Here is an 18,666-nt window from a genome sequence, read left to right on the forward strand (position 1 = left end):
ATGACATTCAGTAGACTCGTTGAGTATTTCGTCAAGAGACGTGAAGGGATTGAAAAAGATATCTCACAAGGTTGGATAATTTCAAAGAAGGTTGAGGCAGCTTTGCAAAAAAATGATGAATTGGCCGGCACTTATCGTGTGAGGATATATGATAGTGAGCTGTTATTGTTTGAGGTTGAGGATGCCTACAATCAATCTACACACGAGGTCGGTGACACCATGAGAGTGGACTTAATCAATCGTACATGTCAGTGTGGTAGGTTTACAGCAAGGAGGTATCCCTGCAGTCATGTATTAGCAGTTTGCAAGGTAGCCAAGCTAAACCATTATGATTATGTGGATCATGTTTTCAAAATTCCAACCATTGCTAAAGTATATGCTGCACACTGGTTTCCTATTGGCAATGAATTGTTGATTCCATCCGTTGTTGGGCCTACTGTAATTCCGGATGCTCAGTTGGTACGTGCAAAAGGAAGACCAAAGTCTTCAAGGATTCAGAATGAGATGGATTGGGTTGAGTCTCAACCCTCTAGCAGTCAGAGCAGATGTAAGCATTGCAAGCAAGTTGGACATAACATTCGTACATGTCCATTGAGACTAAGACAAGCATGATTACGTATTGTTTTTGTGTAGTACTTTGTTTTGTAATGACAATCACTTTACGTATTGTTTTGTTTCCTTGTACCCTAAACTTTATCTTGTATTAGTTATGTATTGTGTTGTTGAAATGTATTGTTGAACTGTATTCTTGTGTTGTTGAAATGTATTGTTGAAATGTATCCGTTAAGTTTAGCGAGTCACTCGTTCCGTATTGTGCAATCCGAATGTCTACCATACCCATTTACCCCTTCCCCGAGTCAGTTAAGGTTATTGTATTACACATCAATTACCAAGATGCAAAAAAAATGGATTGAACAGCACCTGCTGCTGCATCTGCAACTGGTCTACCCGGGTAACTCGTAATGATATACCCGAGTACATCCTACCCGGGTAGACCAGTTCGTGGTACCCGGGTAGACCAGTTGCAGATGCTGTTGCAGATGCTGTTTTGGCCATTTTTTTTGCATTTTGGTAATTGTTGTGTAATACCTACATACAGTATGACTTGGGGGTGGATTGATTTCGTAGAAATAGGATGCAGTAATCAAGATGTGCGCCAATGAAAGTTGAACATGAATATTAAAGTACTTTGGGTTGAATTGATTTCCAAATTAATTATGACAATATTAATGCAAGGTCCCATACTAATGCATAGAACCAACAAGTCTGAACGTGCGCAAAACGAAAATTTCATTCATTCAAATTTTGAACATCCAGTACAAAAACATCCATGCAATGTAGGTAAAGTTCCTAAATGTACCAAAATGACTACATTACATCAAACTAAATCAATGATATGAAACCCTATGGACACACTAATCCGATGGCGTGTCCTCCCCATTCTCTTCATCCGATTGTGTGTCATCCCCATTGTCATCATCCTCCTCCTCCTCCTCCTGAGTATGGGCACCCTCGCCAATTAAACCCTCCAAGCGTGAAACCCTTGTGTCCAACCGTGCAACCCTTGTGTCCATCTGGTTCCGCCACTTGCTCGTGCTCTGTCTATATCCTCTAAAGTCAGTAGTCAGATCATATATGGATGCCATGACATGATCAAGTGTCCATCCACCCTCAGGAGGAGCTGGTGGTCGCCGACTGCGGGTGGGACGTGTCGGTCTGACATCAACCTCAGCAACGCCATCATCATCGTCATCATCATCAAGGCCTACATCATAAACCATGAAAAACACATCTTATAAATACCACATTAAAAAATAAACAACACAAAATTGCATAAACTCATAAAGACCAACACATCACCTGCAGGTGCATCCTCCATCTCAGCATCGTGGTGGAATGGGATCTCAGGTGGTTCTGGTGCCTTCTTCCACGTCCAGATACCCGCTCTGTTCGGTAGGATCCCACACTGCTTCAGGAGCCTCTCACCAAATATAGCATTCCAGCCTCTGGCGGTCTTCAAGGTCTCTGTTGCCATAGGCACTCCAAATCTATGCAGAATCTTCTGCACCAGAAATGCAAAAGGCAATTCAGCCTTCTTTGACTTGGCTGCCTTCCACATCAGTATGCATATGTAATGCCTCCAGTTCACCTGCTGACTGTGAAGGAGGGCCCACAGGATGACAAAGTCCCCTTCCAGCACCTTTGAGTGATTATGCGGGCGCTGGAAAATAATATGTGTCACCACATAATGAAGAATGCGAGCAGAAACTGACAAGTTGCTAACAGGATAATGAGCAAAATGACCGGGCTCAGCGTCTGCCCTCCTAGTCTCTGTAACAATGGTCTCCCGGTTATAATCACCAAATATATGATGGTTGTCTCCATCATATAGTGCTGCTCCTGTGACACCATCAAAATCGAACCCCAGTAGCTCCGTCCAGATAGGAGCAGTCATGATGATATCAATCCCGCAGACACGGGAAGTCAGCTCGCCTTGCGAGTAGCCAAGGTTCTGGTAGAAGGCTCTTACCATAACCTCCGAGTATGGGCACCGCATCTCCGCCAGGTGAAGTAAATGTGTCTGCTCAAGAAGCGGCACAATGTCAAAACGCTCTAGGTTGAAGAATGCCGAATCCAGTGATTTCGTTCGCAGATCTTCCGGGTCATGAAAAACTTCACGAACTTCTCGTGTGAAGGTATGTCATCCTCAAACAAATATCCGAACGTCAAGTCCGGAGCCTGACTCGAAGCAGCCTGGGGCTGAGAGGATGACGACCCATCGTGACGACTCTTGGTTCTTCTCTCGGAATGGGTCACTGGCAGCTTTGAAACGCGTCGAGAGGTCATTGTGTCACACTATTAAACTGAAAAAATAACCAAAATCAGAAATTAGATACATGTTAGGGTTAGGGTTAGGGTTAGGGTTAGGGTTAGATTCAGGGTTAGGGTTAGGGTTAGGGTAAGCGTATGACATACAAATTGATAAAATAATTCGGACAGAATCAAATGATATAAACGAAAATACAATGAATCAGAACAGAAATCATAACATAATTGAAAAAACTGAAAAAAAAATGCACCTTTGATCGATTTCAATCGGTAGAAGGCAGAGAGGTTGCAAGGTCCGCGAATGATGATCAGAAACAAGACGAATTGGTGCAAGATTATGCCTGAAATCGCTCAAGAAGACACTCCTCCAGCAGCTCTACTCGGGTACCCCTTTTGTGGGTTTTCGAAATGGGGCTGCTGGGGTATTTTAAAACCCTACCGTCGATGTTTACCCGGGTACACTGCTCCATACCCGGGTAAATAATTCAACCATTTTCCCAGATTCAAGAACTCTACCCGGGTACACCCCTACATACTCGGGTAGATAAAAAGTTTCAAAAATTACCCGGGTAGGTAATGGTGTACCCGGTAGGCTTCGTGGTCAACGGTCAAACAGGGGCAGATTGGTGTTATGTTTGTTGGGGAGGGTAAATTTTCGAAATAGTTTTGAATGAAGGGCAATTTGGTAATTAGTTATTAATTAAGGGTCATTCAAAAAGCCGAAGGAGAGCAGTACAAGTGACACACGGACATTTTTTCCATCAGCTGGATCAGACACGCGTCACACGGGAGTTTCGCTTAGCAGCCCTAATCAGAAGACGAGTGTCCCTCACGGGTCTATGAGTGTCGGCAATCAAGGTTCAAAAATGGAGCATCATCGCTTGCCTCAAGTGGAGCTCCACGAGAGATCTCGGAAGGGCCCGTGTTTTAAGTGCGGCGACAAGTGGAATACCCAACATCGTTGTAAGGGCCCTCAACTGCAGTTGTTGCTTATCGACGATGACGACGAGGAGGATGGAGATACCAAGGCCGCACCAGTGCGTGACGTTCCGGTGGGGATACCGTCCGAGGAAGAGGCTCTCTTTCAAATGTCCATGTTTAGCTTACTTGGGCTCTCTTCGAACCAAAGTATGAAGTTGTGGGGGTCAATAAGAAGGGAACGTTTAGTGATGATGGTGGATAGTGGAGCTTCGCGGAATTTTGTGGAACGTTCGGTGGCTGAACGGTTGAAGCTCACAGTGGAGGCCACTCCCACTTACAACGTGGTGGTAGGGGACGGTTACAAGGTGCAATGTCAGGGTGTTTGTCGCAATTTCACCATCGATGTTCAAGGTGCCCATTCTTGTCAGGATTTATTCCTCTTCGAGTTAGGAGGTGCTGAGGTTATTTTAGGGCTTGATTGGCTGAAAGGTTGGGGCGAAATGAAGGCTGATTTTGGTAATCTCACTCTTAAGGTTTGCGTGGAGGGACGAGAGGTCACGCTGAAGGGAGATCCGGTTCTGTCCAATACCACTACTGTGACCATGCTGCGTTCCATGGTCAAGGCTTTATCTACAGCTCAACAGGGTTTTGTGGTGGATCAACATTGGCAACAAGAGGGCACTAAGGCTGTCGAAAGCTTGTGGCCTGAATTGGAAGCTTTATTAAGCGATTATGCTGCTGTTTTTCAAGAACCTCAGGGCCTTCGACCAAAGCGACGACAGGACCATTCCATTTGTCTCAAGGCAGGAAGTACAATACCCAATGTCAGGCCCTACAGGTATCCTTATTATCAGAAAGCCATCATTGAAAATTTGGTTTCTGAATTACTGGTTTCAAGTTTGATATGACCTAGTGAGAGCCCATATTTGTGTCCTATAATTTTGGTGCGCAAGAAGGATGGGAGTTGGAGAGCTTGTGTGGACTACCTTTCTTTGAACAAAATTTATGTTCCTGTCAAGTTTCCCATTCCAGTGATTGAAGAGCTTCTGGATGAATTAGGGGGAGCAAAGGTTTTCTCTAAGTTGGACCTCAAATCAGGGTATCATCAAATCCGCATGAAGGAGGAAGGACATACCTAAAACGGCTTTCAGCACACATGAGGGGCACTGCGAGTATGTCGTGATGCCATTTGGGCTCACCAATGCCCCCACAACATTCAACTCTTTGATAATGAGGTTTTAAAACCATTCCTCCGAAAATTTGTGTTGGTCTTTTTTGATGATATCTTCATCTACAGTAAGGGCAGAACAGAGCATGTGCAACATCTCCAGAGGGTGTTTGAGGCTTTAAGTGACAATGGTCTTGTGGCCAATCGAAAAAAATGCTCGTTTCTTATTTCTCAACATGGGGTATGTGCTGACCCAAAGAAGGTTGAGGCCATTCTTCAATGGCCAATTCCAAAAAGCCTTAAATCGTTGAGAGGATTTTTAGGTCTCACTGGGTATTACCAAAAATTCGTCCAAGATTATGGGAAGATAGCAAAGCCCTTAACCGACTTATTAAAGAAGGATGGTTTTATTTGGCATGATCAGACTCAGTTCACATTTGATACTCTCAAGACAACCATGACTACTCTTCCAGTCCTTGCATTTCCTGATTTCACCAAGCCTTTTATGGTGGTCACAAATGCTTCTGGCCGTGGGGTAGGGGCTGTCTTAATGTAAAAAGGCTGCCCAATCAGTTTCATTAGCCAAGGTTTCTCTAAACGGGCTCTAGAGAAGTCAATTTATGAGAAGGAGATTATGGCGATTGTCTTTGCTGTTCAAAAGTGGAGACCGTATTTATTGGGCCAAAAATTTATCATCAAAACTGATCAGAAAAGCTTGAAGTTTATGATGGAACAAAGGGTATTGGGTGAAGATCAACAACGATGGGTTACCAAGCTTTTGAGGTATGACTTCGAGATTCAATACCAACCCGGCTGGGAAAACATGGTGGCAGATGCGCTTTCTCGTCAAGACCAGTTTTCAGCATTGACTTGTGTAGTCCCAGTAGGAGCTGCCCCCTTTGAAACAGAATTGCAATCGGATCCTAAATTGAGAGCCATTTTGCAAGATTTGCTTGCTGATCTGGATTCTCACAATGGTTTCACAGTGAGTGGGGGTCAGTTATTCTTCAAAGGACGGGTTAGTTTGTTCACGTCATTCCAATTTCATTCTTCTTCTATTAACAGAATTTCATACCTCTTGTGTTGGGGGACATTCTGGCTTCCTCCGTACCTATAAGAGAATTGCTTCACTAGTATACTGGGAAGGTATGCGCAATCAGATTAAGGAGTTTGTGGCTGCATGCCCTACATGTCAATAGAACAAGAGCCAAAATCTCTCGCCAGCAGGCCTTTTACAGCCTTTACCTATACCCACTCAGGTTTGGGTGGATATTTCAATTGATTTTGTGGGTGGCTTACCTAAGGCTCAAGGGAGTGACACCGTTTTTGTGGTGGTGGACCGCTTGTCAAAGTTTGCTCATTTTATTCCTCTCTCTCATCCATATACAGCAAGGGAAGTAGCTTTGATATTTATCAAGGAGGTGGTGCGTCTTCATGGTTTCCCTTCTTCTATTGTCAGTGACAGAGACCGTGTCTTTCTCAGCTCTTTTTGAACTGAACTCTTCAAGTGCATAGGCACCAAATTGAAGTTTAGCACGGCCTATCATCCTCAATCCAATGGCCAAACCAAGGTGGTCAATCGTTGTCTGGAGACCTACTTGAGATGCTTTTGTGGTCCTAACCCAAGACGTGGCCGCCTTGGTTACATTGGGCGGAATTTTGGTATAACACCTCATATAAGGAGGCCACGGGCACGACACCATTTAAGGTGTTGTATGGCTGTGATCCCCCTAGTTTGCTGCGTTCTTATTTTGCTATTTCACTGGTAGATGAGGTTTCTAAATTGTTACAAGATAGGGACACCATCCTCAATGATTTGCAACAACATTTGATCATGGCCCAAAATCGAATGAAGTGTCAAGCGGATCAGCATAGGAGAGACGTTGAATTTGCTATTGCTGACATGGTTTATTTGAAGTTGCAGCCATATAGACTTAAATCATTGGCTCGTAAGATCAATGAAAAATTAAGCCCACATTTTTATGGTCCCTTTCGAGTACTTGAACGTGTTGGGGCTGCAGCTTATACATTGGAACTGCCTAAAGAGAGTAAAGTTCATCTGATTTTCCACGTCTCTTTGCTTAAAAAAGCAATTTCCCCTTCTGACATGGTGCAGCTGTTACTATCCTTATTAACTGAGACTTGGGAGTTATGTGGAGCCAGAAACCGTGATGAGTTGGAGAACAAATTCATTGGGCAAAACTGAAGTTTTAATTAAGTGGCAAAACCTTCCTTCCTTTTGAGAATTCGTGGGAAGAAGCTACTAAACTCAACCATCAATTTCCAGAATTTCACCTTGAGGACAAGGTGAAAGTCATGGGGGGAAGTATTGATACGAAGGTGTTGCATACTTATGGTAGGAAGCGAATCAGAGGAGTAATTCCTTCATAAAAGCTGATGTGGTGCAAGGCCTTCTGGAAGGTGTAGAGAGTAACGTTTGAAAGGAGAATGCAGTTGGGAGTTTGTTAGGGAGAGAGTAAACAGTATGGTGACGTGGCAGAATGAAGAGAAGGAATAAAGGCAAAGCAGTGAGATAGAAATACAGACTGGGAAAATAGACTTGGAAATAGGAGAGACTGCACCTCTCGAAAGTGTATGAGTGAAACTTCTTTTATTGTTGTTATTCGATTGTAATCCGGTCAATGACCATTAAGGAATTCTGCATTGTAATGATTTAATTTTCTGTCAAATATATTAAAGAAAAAACTGGAAAGGTTTTCTTTCTAGACCAAAAGATTGCTGAGTTACGTTGTTTCTTTAAATTTGTCAAGTTGGTTTAGATCTTATCATAGTGCATAAACACCTTAATGTGTAAATGAAGGAAAAGGAGGTCTTGTGCCTTAATAAAGAGAAATAAGTTTGCAATTTGTCATATGTAGCCTCACTTCACTTGACTAGTAAAGCAAATGAAACTTACCTCTGCAGAGTGCAGGCTAAGTTTTATCAGATGAGGAGACGTGACCTGTATAATTCTTGTAAAACTCTACGATAGTTTTGAGGTATATGCTCAAAACCCCCTTTAAATGTGCATATTGTACTACTTGTTATTGTGTTCATTTTTGTTACATGTCTGCTTAGTTCTCTCTTTGTTATCTTAATTTTTCACCTGATTTTTGGAACTGGTATTCCTACCCCACAACAGGAGTACACGTAAATTTGACTGTTGTGCAACTGAATATCAAGCAGGCTGAATACGTAATCACCCATGACGTTTGGTTAAGACACTGTTGGATCCATATAGGCTGAAGGAAAAGGAGTCCTACCATTGCAAGATACCAGTCCTAAGGCAAAAAAAAAGCTATTCTAACCTCAAGAGTATTTGTCAAATAAAAGCTATTCTGACCTCAAGATTATTTGTAAATATATATATGTGTGTGTGTGTGTGTGTGTAATTTTTTTTAGATAGCAATCAATGTTTGAAGTCCTTATGGGTTTAATTAATTCGGTGCTGATTTTGAGCCTCTCCACACACTCCAGTTGCAATTATTTACAATTTTAATGTATGGATGTTGGCGTCAATTTATAGGCCCTAATTGTTAGTATGTGTTTAAGCTATTTTTGGTCTTGAATTATTCCAAGGTGCGTTACAAATGGGTTAGTTACTGTTATGTAATAAGAAAGAAATTCCACGCTTTGCCAAGCAAAAATGATAACTTGTTAACCACTGCCTGAGTCACTGAAATTAAAGACTGCCAACAAAAATTTCGGCAACAAATGCCGAGGCATGCTGAAAAGTTACTTTTACATATGATTTTGCACTTTTACTAATTAGACCCACTGTTAACAAGAGTTGGTTCAATTGGTAAAGATCAAAACACTTCACTTGCAAGGCTTGGTTGCCAGCAATTTTCCAAAATGGGTAATATAGTAGGTAAGTCATAGCTAAGGTTTATGATATGCCCCGTCTTTGGAATTGGTAACTTACAATCAATTTTTCCCAAAAAAAAATTTCCAAACCAAAAGAAAAATGCTACAACCATGAGTCCAGGTATCTTCAAATTAAGGCGTACCTTTTTTCTTTCAAAACATAAATTACACAAATTGAACTAATCTACAGGTACTGTTTGAAGTTTGAACTCGATACAAAATTTATACATAACAAGAAATACAATAGACAAATTAATCATTTTACTCAATTTCCAACACGACATATCAGATTTTTCATTATAAGTCCAAGATCCACCTAGAAAAAAAAATGAAAAATACAAGACTTAGGATAATATCACGTCGTAAATTTAAAAATTCGTGAATAATAATTATAAATAAAAACCCATCAATTAAGTTTTCTATACTTGCAAGACCAAATAACCAGAGGGTGGTTATGGGAATTAGAGCCGAGACAACAATAGAATTGCAAAGAGTTTGTTAACAATACCTCGTGTCCAAAAAGATCCCTGATATTATGTATCCTATATAGAATCAGCGTTGGCCTATTACCTGGTAAAATAACAAGTTAAAACTAATTTCCATTGTATCCATCAATATATTACAGTGTAATCTCCCTATAGTTTCCTTAGATTCGGAGAACAAAACTGTAACTATAATTTAGGTTTTACAAATTAATTGATTTTATTCTCAACAATGAATATGGTGTGGTCGTTTTTTTCTCACCTTTTAAGGGAAAGGCCCATGCAATAACCAGGACATCTTCAGGAAGTCCCATTGGTTGCAGCATTTCAGGTCTGAACATGCCTGAGTTTCCTCCCTCTACCCATTTTTTAAAGCCTTGATGATAGCTGATACAGTAATTGATTAATAAGTAAAGTCTGAGAAAACCATAAGCAAATGCCACATAATCATTACAGAAAAAGTCACCCGAATATCTCCATGCTAGGTTCAGTGTATGGATTGTTAACCCGTTTGAACTTCAGGTTGGTCATGCCTGACTCAATGATGAAATTGTTATAATTATTATTTAGCATAGATCAATAACAGAATGAATAGGATGGCTAAAGGTTAATACCCAAAAATTCATCCTCTCAACCCTAAACAAACATTCATTGGTAATTTTCGCCTTTGTCAAAAAAAAATTCTGACTTTCATCCTCTAACATGTTGCTCCTACCAAGAAGGAGGACTTACCTAATCCCAATAATCACCACATTGGAGCAACCTGTATTCTTTCTGTATCAAGCAAACTCTATTTACCACAACATTGCCATCTTTCATCCATATGCTGAACAAGTAAAAAGAATTTTTCAAGTCTATAATTCTACTGTGTGTGAAACCTTTTTCTCCTATCAATGATCTGTTGCAAGAGTGAGATATTGCAAAATGAGTATGAAACACATAGTGAATGTTGGCCAAGTTTGCAGGCAAGGCAAGCCGGTAGGCAACAGACCCTACCCTACCAAGTATCTGGTATGGCCCAATGAATCTCGGGTTAAGCTTCCTCATTCTGAGGGCACGACCAAAACCGGTGACAGGTGAAAGTCTCACAAACACGTGTTCACTCTCACTAAACTCCAATGGCCTATGCTTGTCGTCATAGTAGCTCTTCTGACGGTTCTATGCTTGCTTCAGCTTCTCCCTGATCATCTGGATCTGCTGGGTAGTCTCTTGGACAAAGTCCAACCCAAATAACTCTTAGTCTCCCACCTCAGACCAACAGGTAAGAGTCCTACACCTCTTACCATACAATGCCTCGTAGGGTGCTATGCCCAGGCTAGCATGAAAGTTGTAAGAAAACTCAATCAATGGTAGGTACCGATCCCATGCTGAGCCCTGCTCTAAGGTGCAAGCCCTCAGCATGTCCTCCAATGTCTGGATGGTCCGCTCAGTCTATCCATCAGTCTAAGGGTGATAGGTTGTACTCAATCTCAACTGAGTACCAAAAGCTCCCTGCAGTGCCTCCCAGAACCGAGATGTGAACTTCGGGTGCCTATCACTAATGATGTTCTCGGGCACCTCATTAATGAAAGTTAAATGGCCTTGAAGGCCGTAGCCTGTGAGAGGGAAAAACAAAATTTTTCTTATGTGGAATCACACATGCAATCAAGAATCATGCTTTATGACAGTATGATGTTACCTTTGTTTGTGAGTTCAAAACTCCAAGACGATCAGTGTTAGGTTTGAAGGGTTCAAACCCTCTAACGTTGATCCACACCACCCACGTCAAGATGCAAGAACTCTTCTTGTCAAGCCACCAATTGACCACCACAAAGAGGCTTGCTATGCGCTCAATAGGTGAAGAAGGAGGCTAAGTAAATGTGTTTAGAAGAGTGAAGTCTTCAGCATGAAAACTTCATAAGAGTGGGGAATGGATTGGAGTAGAATTGGCTAGGTATTTTTTTGAAAACCTTAAGGAGAACTTACCCCTAGTATGCGCACAAGAGAGTGAGAGAGTGAGAGAAATCAAATCAGAATTTTCACGTAAAAAACCAATGAAAGTGGCGCACAAGAGAGGAGAAAAAGGTCGAGTTGTTGCAATTCAAAATTCCCAACATCCTACCTTTGAATCCTCATGAGACTAGGTCTCTATCTAGTCAAGATTCTGAACTAATGGTCATCATATGACCATCCTATTCATGCGCCCCATTCGGCCCCAAAAGGGTTCCAGATACTTTGAGCTGTTGCAATCAAGTTTGAACCAACTAGCTCATTAATTCTCTCAACAACCAAATCTGATTGGAGCTTGTTTGTTTGAAAAAGATGACACTCATCTCCAACAAAAGTGGCGCCCCAAATCAGCCTTTGGAGATCTCCATAGATCTTCTCTTGCTACAAGGAATTTGTTCCAACAAGATCTCATCTTATGCTTTTGTTATTGAACAACTTTTCATAGCCAATTCAAATTCGAATTCATACATTTAAATTCAAATGTTCAAACATTTAAATTCTAAATTCTAAATTCAAATTCAAATTTCAAATTCAAATTCAAATTCAAATTTCAAATTCAAATTTCAAAATTCAAATTCAAATTCAAATTTCAAATTTCAAATTTCAAATTTCAAATTTCAAATTAGAATTTCGAATTTCAAAATTCAAATTCAAATTTCAAAATTCAAAATTCAAATTCAAAATTCAAAATTCAAAAATTAAATATTTGATAATTAATTTAACCAATTAAATTAATTAGTAATGTCTTGGACCATCCAAGCCCATTAGCCATACCATGCGCCCTATTCCTCTTAGGTGGGCTTCCAAACTTCATCTTGGGCTAACAACCATTATTAGGCCCAATACCTCTAATGCTAGATCATCATGATAATAAGGTGTTAGTGTGCGATCCATTAGGTCCAACATAGCCACTGACATAAATGGGCTTCGGCCCAATAAGCCCACAACCCATTTAAGGACAACACAGAGCACTAGCAATGCTTTGTTGCCCCAGATCTAGTTAGATTAATGACTTGATCATCCTATTACATATATTTGGTTGCCGTATATATTTTCTTTCGTCTCGGTTACCTTCCCATTAAACCTAGGGTAAGGAAACGTATCAACCCTTGCGGTTTAGGGTAAGCTTTATTCGAAATATGGAATCTTCAATTTACTGACTCTAAAGGCAGATCATCTCATGATCTCTTTTACTATGCATAGATTCCCGAGTCCCTGTAAATGTCATCCCGATTTCTCCGATTTACAGATAACCTAATCTCTCACAGAGATTTGACGAATTCCTTCAGCTTATCACCCTAGCCCTGTGCTCTTTCAGGACAAGCCCAACAGTGTACCTATGAGTCTCCATGTTTCAGGCAGACGAGGTATACAATCAAAGCATGCCTCCTAGAACACAGTCTAGGTAATAACTTCTGGTCTAATGAAAGACATACCCAAATATAAAGAGACTACTCTAATGATACTATCTGTGAGATTTTCTCATAGAGTCTCTTTGTGGGTCTGTTCAGTGCGAGCTATACCCTTATAGGTCCACCCACGACTTTAGCTAAGACATCTCCATATCTGTAGCACATGAGGTCTTTACCTTGTATCTAAATACAAGTAGATAAGTCGTGTTAGTCTTACCCAAGATCACTGATCCCCATTCTTAGTGTCTCTAGACTAGGAACATAAAATTAGGAATAAACGTGCGGTATCCTTGAATCCTCATGATTGTGATCTCATCACAGATACTCAAGAGATACATGTTCTATTCCAAGGGGTTTATCCAGTTACTCATATAAAATATTAACAATAATATTGAGACAAAATATGAAACAGGATAAAGAGTGCTTTTATTTATTTGCGACAATATAAAAGGTCCACATATGTCCTAATCTAATCAAAAGATTGTCTCTAGGACATCCATATTCTATCAAGCTCCCAATTGGCCTAGATCCAATCTGACCTAAGTCGTATACCTAAAGTCTCATAATGACTATCATGTTTTCTTTGAGAAATAGCCTTTGTCAGAGAATTGGCTAGGTTTTTATCTGTGGGAACATAATCCATCTTTACATCCTTCCTATCAATGATTACTCTAATCAGGTGATATCTGCGGAGCATGTGTTTAGATCTTTGATGAGACCTAGGTTCCTTTGACTGCGCAATGGCTCCAGTGCTTTCGCAAAGCAACTGTATGGGCTCACCTATGCTTGGAACCACACTTAGTTCAGATATGAACTTCTTGATCCGCACGGACTCCTTAGCCGCTTCTGAAGCAGCTATGTATTCAGCTTCTATCGTTGAATCTGCTTTTGTTTCCTGCTTGAAACTCTTCCAAGATACTGCCCCACCATTTAAGGTGAATACGAACCCTGATTGTGGCTTACAGTCATCTTTGTCACTTTGAAAGCTGGCATCAGTGAACCCTTTCACTGTAAACTCATCAACCCTACCATAGACCAGAAAAACATCCTTAGTTCTTCTTAAGTATTTAAGGATGGTCTTGATTGCTGTCCAGTGACCCTCTCCAGGGTCCGACTGGTATCTGCTCGTAATGCTCAAAGCATATGAGACATCTGGTCTCGTACATATCATGGCATACATGATGGATCCAATAGCCGAAGCATATGAAATTCCACTCATGCGATCCTTCTCAAGCTGTGACTTAGGACACATAGCCTTTGAAAGATGTACCCCATGACTGACGGGAAGAAAACCCATTTTCGACCCTTCCATGCTAAACCTCTTTAGCATCTTGTCAACATACGTAGATTGAGATAAACCCAGCAGCCTCTTGGATCTATCTCTATAGATCTTTATACCAAGTATAAGGCCGCTTCTCCCAAATCCTTCATGGTGAAGCCTTTTGAAAGCCACTCTTTCGTTATTTGTAATGTGGGGATGTCATTTCCTATTAGCAATATGTCATCTACATAAAGTACCAGGAAGACAACATTACTCCCACTAACCTTCTTGTAAACACAAGGTTCATCCTCGTTCTTGATGAAACCATTACTCCTAACGACTTCATCAAAACGAATATTCCAACTCCTTGATACCTGCTACTATTGCAAGCATGATCCTAATAGATTTGATCATGGAAACCGGTGAGAAAAATCTCATCATAGTCAACTCCTTATCTTTGACGATACATTTTCGCCACCAATCTAGCTTTGTAGGTCTGAACATTGCCATCTGCATCAGTCTTTCTTTTAAAGACCCATTTATTACCGATAGGAACTATTCCTTGCGGTTTAGGAACCAAGGTCCATACCTTGTTTTGATACATCGTATCCTTTTCAGATTCCATGGCTTCAAGCCATCTAGAAGAGTCAACATCCTTGACTGCCTCTTCGTAGTTACTTGGTTCATCATCCTCGACGGTTTGCTAATTCTCAATCACAAACTCATACCTCTCAGGTGGATGGATGACCCTCGTAGACCTACGGAGTAGTGTGTTTACTTCTCCTCTGGAGAACGTCGCCTGCGGAGCAGACTCGGGTTCCTTAATCTGTTCTTGTGGTCCTTGAACTTCTTCAAGATCAATCTTACTCCCACTGGCTCCTTGTGAGATCAAATTCTTCTCAAGGAATTCAGTATTCTTGGACACAAACACCTTGTGTTTAAAGTAGTATCCCTTAGAACCTCTGGATACCCCACAAATTGACATTCAGTACTCTCAGCACTAAGCTTGTTTGATACCAACGCTTTGACATAAGCCGGCGATCCCCATACCCTAAGGTAACTCAGGTTGGGTCTCTTACAATTCCATATCGTATATAGTGTGGTCTGAACATATTTAGACGGTACCCTATTTAGAAGGTATGCCGATGTGTCTAAGGCATATCCCCAAAACGATTTTGGAAGTTGAGTCTCACTCATTATAGACCTAACCATGTCTAACAAGATCCTGTTTCTTCTTTTTGAGACACCATATTGGTGTGGTGTGTAAGGTGCAGTCAACTGCGAGAGAATTCCATTTTCTCTCAGACAATCCTGAAACTCATGGCTCAGATATTCACCATCACGATCTGATCGCAGTGACTTAACCATCTTGCCACACTGTTTCTCTACTTCATCCGTAAAGGTAATGAAATAGGAGTATTCTCCTCTAGCCTTAATAGACATTGGGCCACATACATCAGAGTGAATGAGTTCTAATAACTCACTAGCCCTATGACTCTCAAGCCCTTTGGGCTTTTGAAGAATCATTTTCCCAGCTAGACAAGATTCATATTGTCCATAGGATTCCAAATTCTTGAGATCTAGGCATCCATCTCTATGCATCCTAGACAATCTTGTTTCATTTTATGTGCCTTAGTCTACAGTGCCAAAGATATGATTGATTATCTATCCTAGGTCATTTCACATCTACATTGAGCACTTCAGTTCCCATTTCCAAAACATACAAGCCATTTATTAAAGAAGCAGTACCAAAAACAATATCATTCAAAATGATAGAAAATGTACCATCCCTAATAGTGAAAGCAAAACCATCTTGTTCTAAACAAGAAATAGAAATAATGTTTCTAGAAATGCCGGGAACATAAAGACAATTATTCAAATGCAATTAGAGGCCCGTAGGCTAATGAGGTCGGTATCTCCAACAGCATGAGCAGCAACTGTTGCTCCATCACCAACGCAGAGGTCCACCTCGTTCTTCTCCAATCTTCTAGGGTTCCTAAGCACTTGCAAAGAATTGCAAATATGAGAACCACAACTGGTATCCAATACCCATGAAGTCGAATTAGCACAAGAATAATTTATCTCAATCATGTAAATACCTGAGGTACAAGCATCACCATGCTCCTTCACACTCTTCAGGTAGTCTGGACAATTCCTCTTCCAATGGCCATTTTTGCCACTATGGAAGCACACAGCATTGCTTTGGTCCTTGGGTGCACTCTTACCCTTCTTTTTGCCTTTCTTCCTTTTGGACTTTTCTTCGGGCTTAAGGGAGTTGCCTTTCGCAGGCTCCTTTCCCTTACCTTTGGCCCTTTCAGGCCCACCAATCAGAAAAGCTTGTGTCACATCCTTCTTGATAAACATTTCAACAGTTGTTAACATACTTAACAACTCTGTTAAGCTCACAAGCATCCCATGCATGTTATAATTCATTATGAATTCATTGAAAGAAGGAGGAAGTGATGATAGAACTAAGTCATTAATTAATTCAGCATCCATTGTGAACCCTAGACCTTCTAGTTTCTCAATGAGCGCTATCATCTTTAGTACATGGCGGTTAAAACACATACCTTCAGTCATCTTGCATAGGAACAATTCCCTAAAGGTCTCATACCTCTCATGTCTGCCTTTAATATCATACAACTCCCTGAGATGCAGGATAATGGAGGGGGCATCCATATGCTCGTGCTGTTTACGCAGTTCAGGCGACATGGATGCCAGTATGATGCAACAAGCCAACACATTATCATCCATGTGTTGCTTGTGGGCCTCGAAATCAAATTCTGCGAACCCATCTTCTCCTTCCTTAGGCACAATAGGTAAAGCAGTGTCAAGGACATTGGCAACTTTTTCGGCCCGCAGAACATTTATGACGTTCTGATACCAGTCCATAAAATTAGGACCAGCCAGTTTGTTCGTATCGAGTTTTGAGCGCAGTGACAGTGGATTAGTCATACTAAAAACTGAAAATGTAAAGATAGATTAATTAATATATATTGTCGTGTAACAAATTATTAAAGACTTTAAATAATTTGCCCCTCCCACTATTTTATCTAAGTCAATGACCCTTACCATTTGACTTAGGGTTAATCTACTTTTAGACTTTACCTTAGTGGGATTAAGAGTGCGATTATTTATTTTAGCCCCCGTCTGAGACCGCAAGATTAATTTAAATAATGGGTTGATCCTTATCAACAGTCTCATACCCTCTCTTAACATTAGGTTGACAACTCATTGTCACTTAGTGGTGCATCTCATGCAACTAACCTAGCACTATTACCCTAAGCACATGAGTCCGGCTGAGCCTGCAACTCATGCCTCAGTTAAGCACTAACCAACACCCTAAGTGTCTCACACTTCTAACACTACTCTTGCTCAACGAAACAGTGGGTCCCAACTGAGTTGTGGAGCAGCACTATTTAGAGGAGGTTTGAATAATATTGGTGGTGGGAGGTAATCATGCGCTTAATAATTTATTCCTTTTAAGGATTCTTTTTATTTAGGGTTTACTAAGTCTCATCAAACGCTTATGTATGTTATCATGCTAGTCGTAACCTGTGTCAAACATCTATCAGTTTACACTAGTTGCAATTGGACATGCATAATAAAGCATACAAACGCGGTTTGTCCAATTCATGCATACTAGACGTCTTAAGTCATATAAGCATACATTCACGATATACTATCTCATGCATACTAGTCGTACAAAGCATACAGCATATAAAACATTTTTATTTGAGATAGTCATGGTGCTCGCGCATTCGTCCATCTTGCTTCTCAAGCCACGGCTGCTTGTCGTCTAAACGCCACTAGCCTAATTTTTCTAATTACAAATAATTAAAGAAACTCCAAAACATCTTTGGAGGGACAAATGAAAATTACAAAATTCAAAATTCAAATCACACCTCTAATAGAGCAAAATTACACATTAATTTAAAATTTTGAAATTCAAATTTCGGGCACCATGACCATCCCCTTCCTCTTTGCACCTGAAAGGATAAACAACTTTGCAAGCAAAAGATATCAAATATCATAACAAATATTTTCTCACTTATATTTTGATAATTTAACAATTAAAATATCAAAACAATAATCAAATTTCAAAAACTCCTAGTTTTCCAAGAATGGCCGAATCTTGTATCATTATACATGATTTCCCTTTTAAATTCTTTCTCAAAGAATGCAAAAATTAAACCATACACACTACCATATCATAATATGGCCGAATCATACATCACATGTACAAGAAATTTTATCACAAAAATTTATGCTATGATCATGAACAATTCATGGAGAAAACCAGGCATTTGAATATTCACTTCATGGCAGAATCATATTCCTTTATAAAAAGATGTTTCTTTTAAAAACTTTCACAAAGAATTATGAAGAACAGAACCATGAATACACGTAGATATATGAACATTATAATCATATTAGTAAAGTTCAGAAAAAGACAATCTTGAACATTTTAAAGTATTGAAATTTATATCCACATGCAAAGAATCTATCTTTAACCTCTTAAAAGAATTTTTGACCGTGAGAAAATAAATTTCACAAACAAAGTACCATCACCCGCCGATGGTAAAGCGACCGGGCTCTGATACCACTTGAAAGTTAAATGGCCTTGAAGGCCGTAGCATATGAGAGGGAAAAACAAAATTTTTCTTATGCGAAATCACACATGCAATCAAGAATCATGCTTTATGACAGTATGATGTTACATTTGTTTGTGAGTTC

General features: G+C 40.3%; 1 protein-coding gene across 1 annotated transcript; it reads left to right on the top strand.

The window, feature by feature from the left end:
- Positions 1-3,695: 3,695 nt before the first annotated feature.
- Positions 3,696-5,474, top strand: LOC133308882 (uncharacterized). Its single transcript, XM_061509615.1, has 3 exons — positions 3,696-4,647; positions 4,783-4,849; positions 5,048-5,474. The coding sequence occupies exons 1-3, from the start codon at positions 3,696-3,698 to the stop codon at positions 5,472-5,474; spliced, it is 1,446 nt and encodes a 481-aa protein (XP_061365599.1).
- The last annotated feature ends 13,192 nt before the right edge of the window (positions 5,475-18,666 follow it).

The sequence above is a fragment of the Gastrolobium bilobum genome, unplaced genomic scaffold, assembly GCF_033153095.1.
Source record: "Gastrolobium bilobum isolate Gb01-03AN ecotype WA unplaced genomic scaffold, APGP_CSIRO_Gbil_v1 utg13041, whole genome shotgun sequence".
NCBI classification, from domain to species: domain Eukaryota; kingdom Viridiplantae; phylum Streptophyta; class Magnoliopsida; order Fabales; family Fabaceae; genus Gastrolobium; species Gastrolobium bilobum.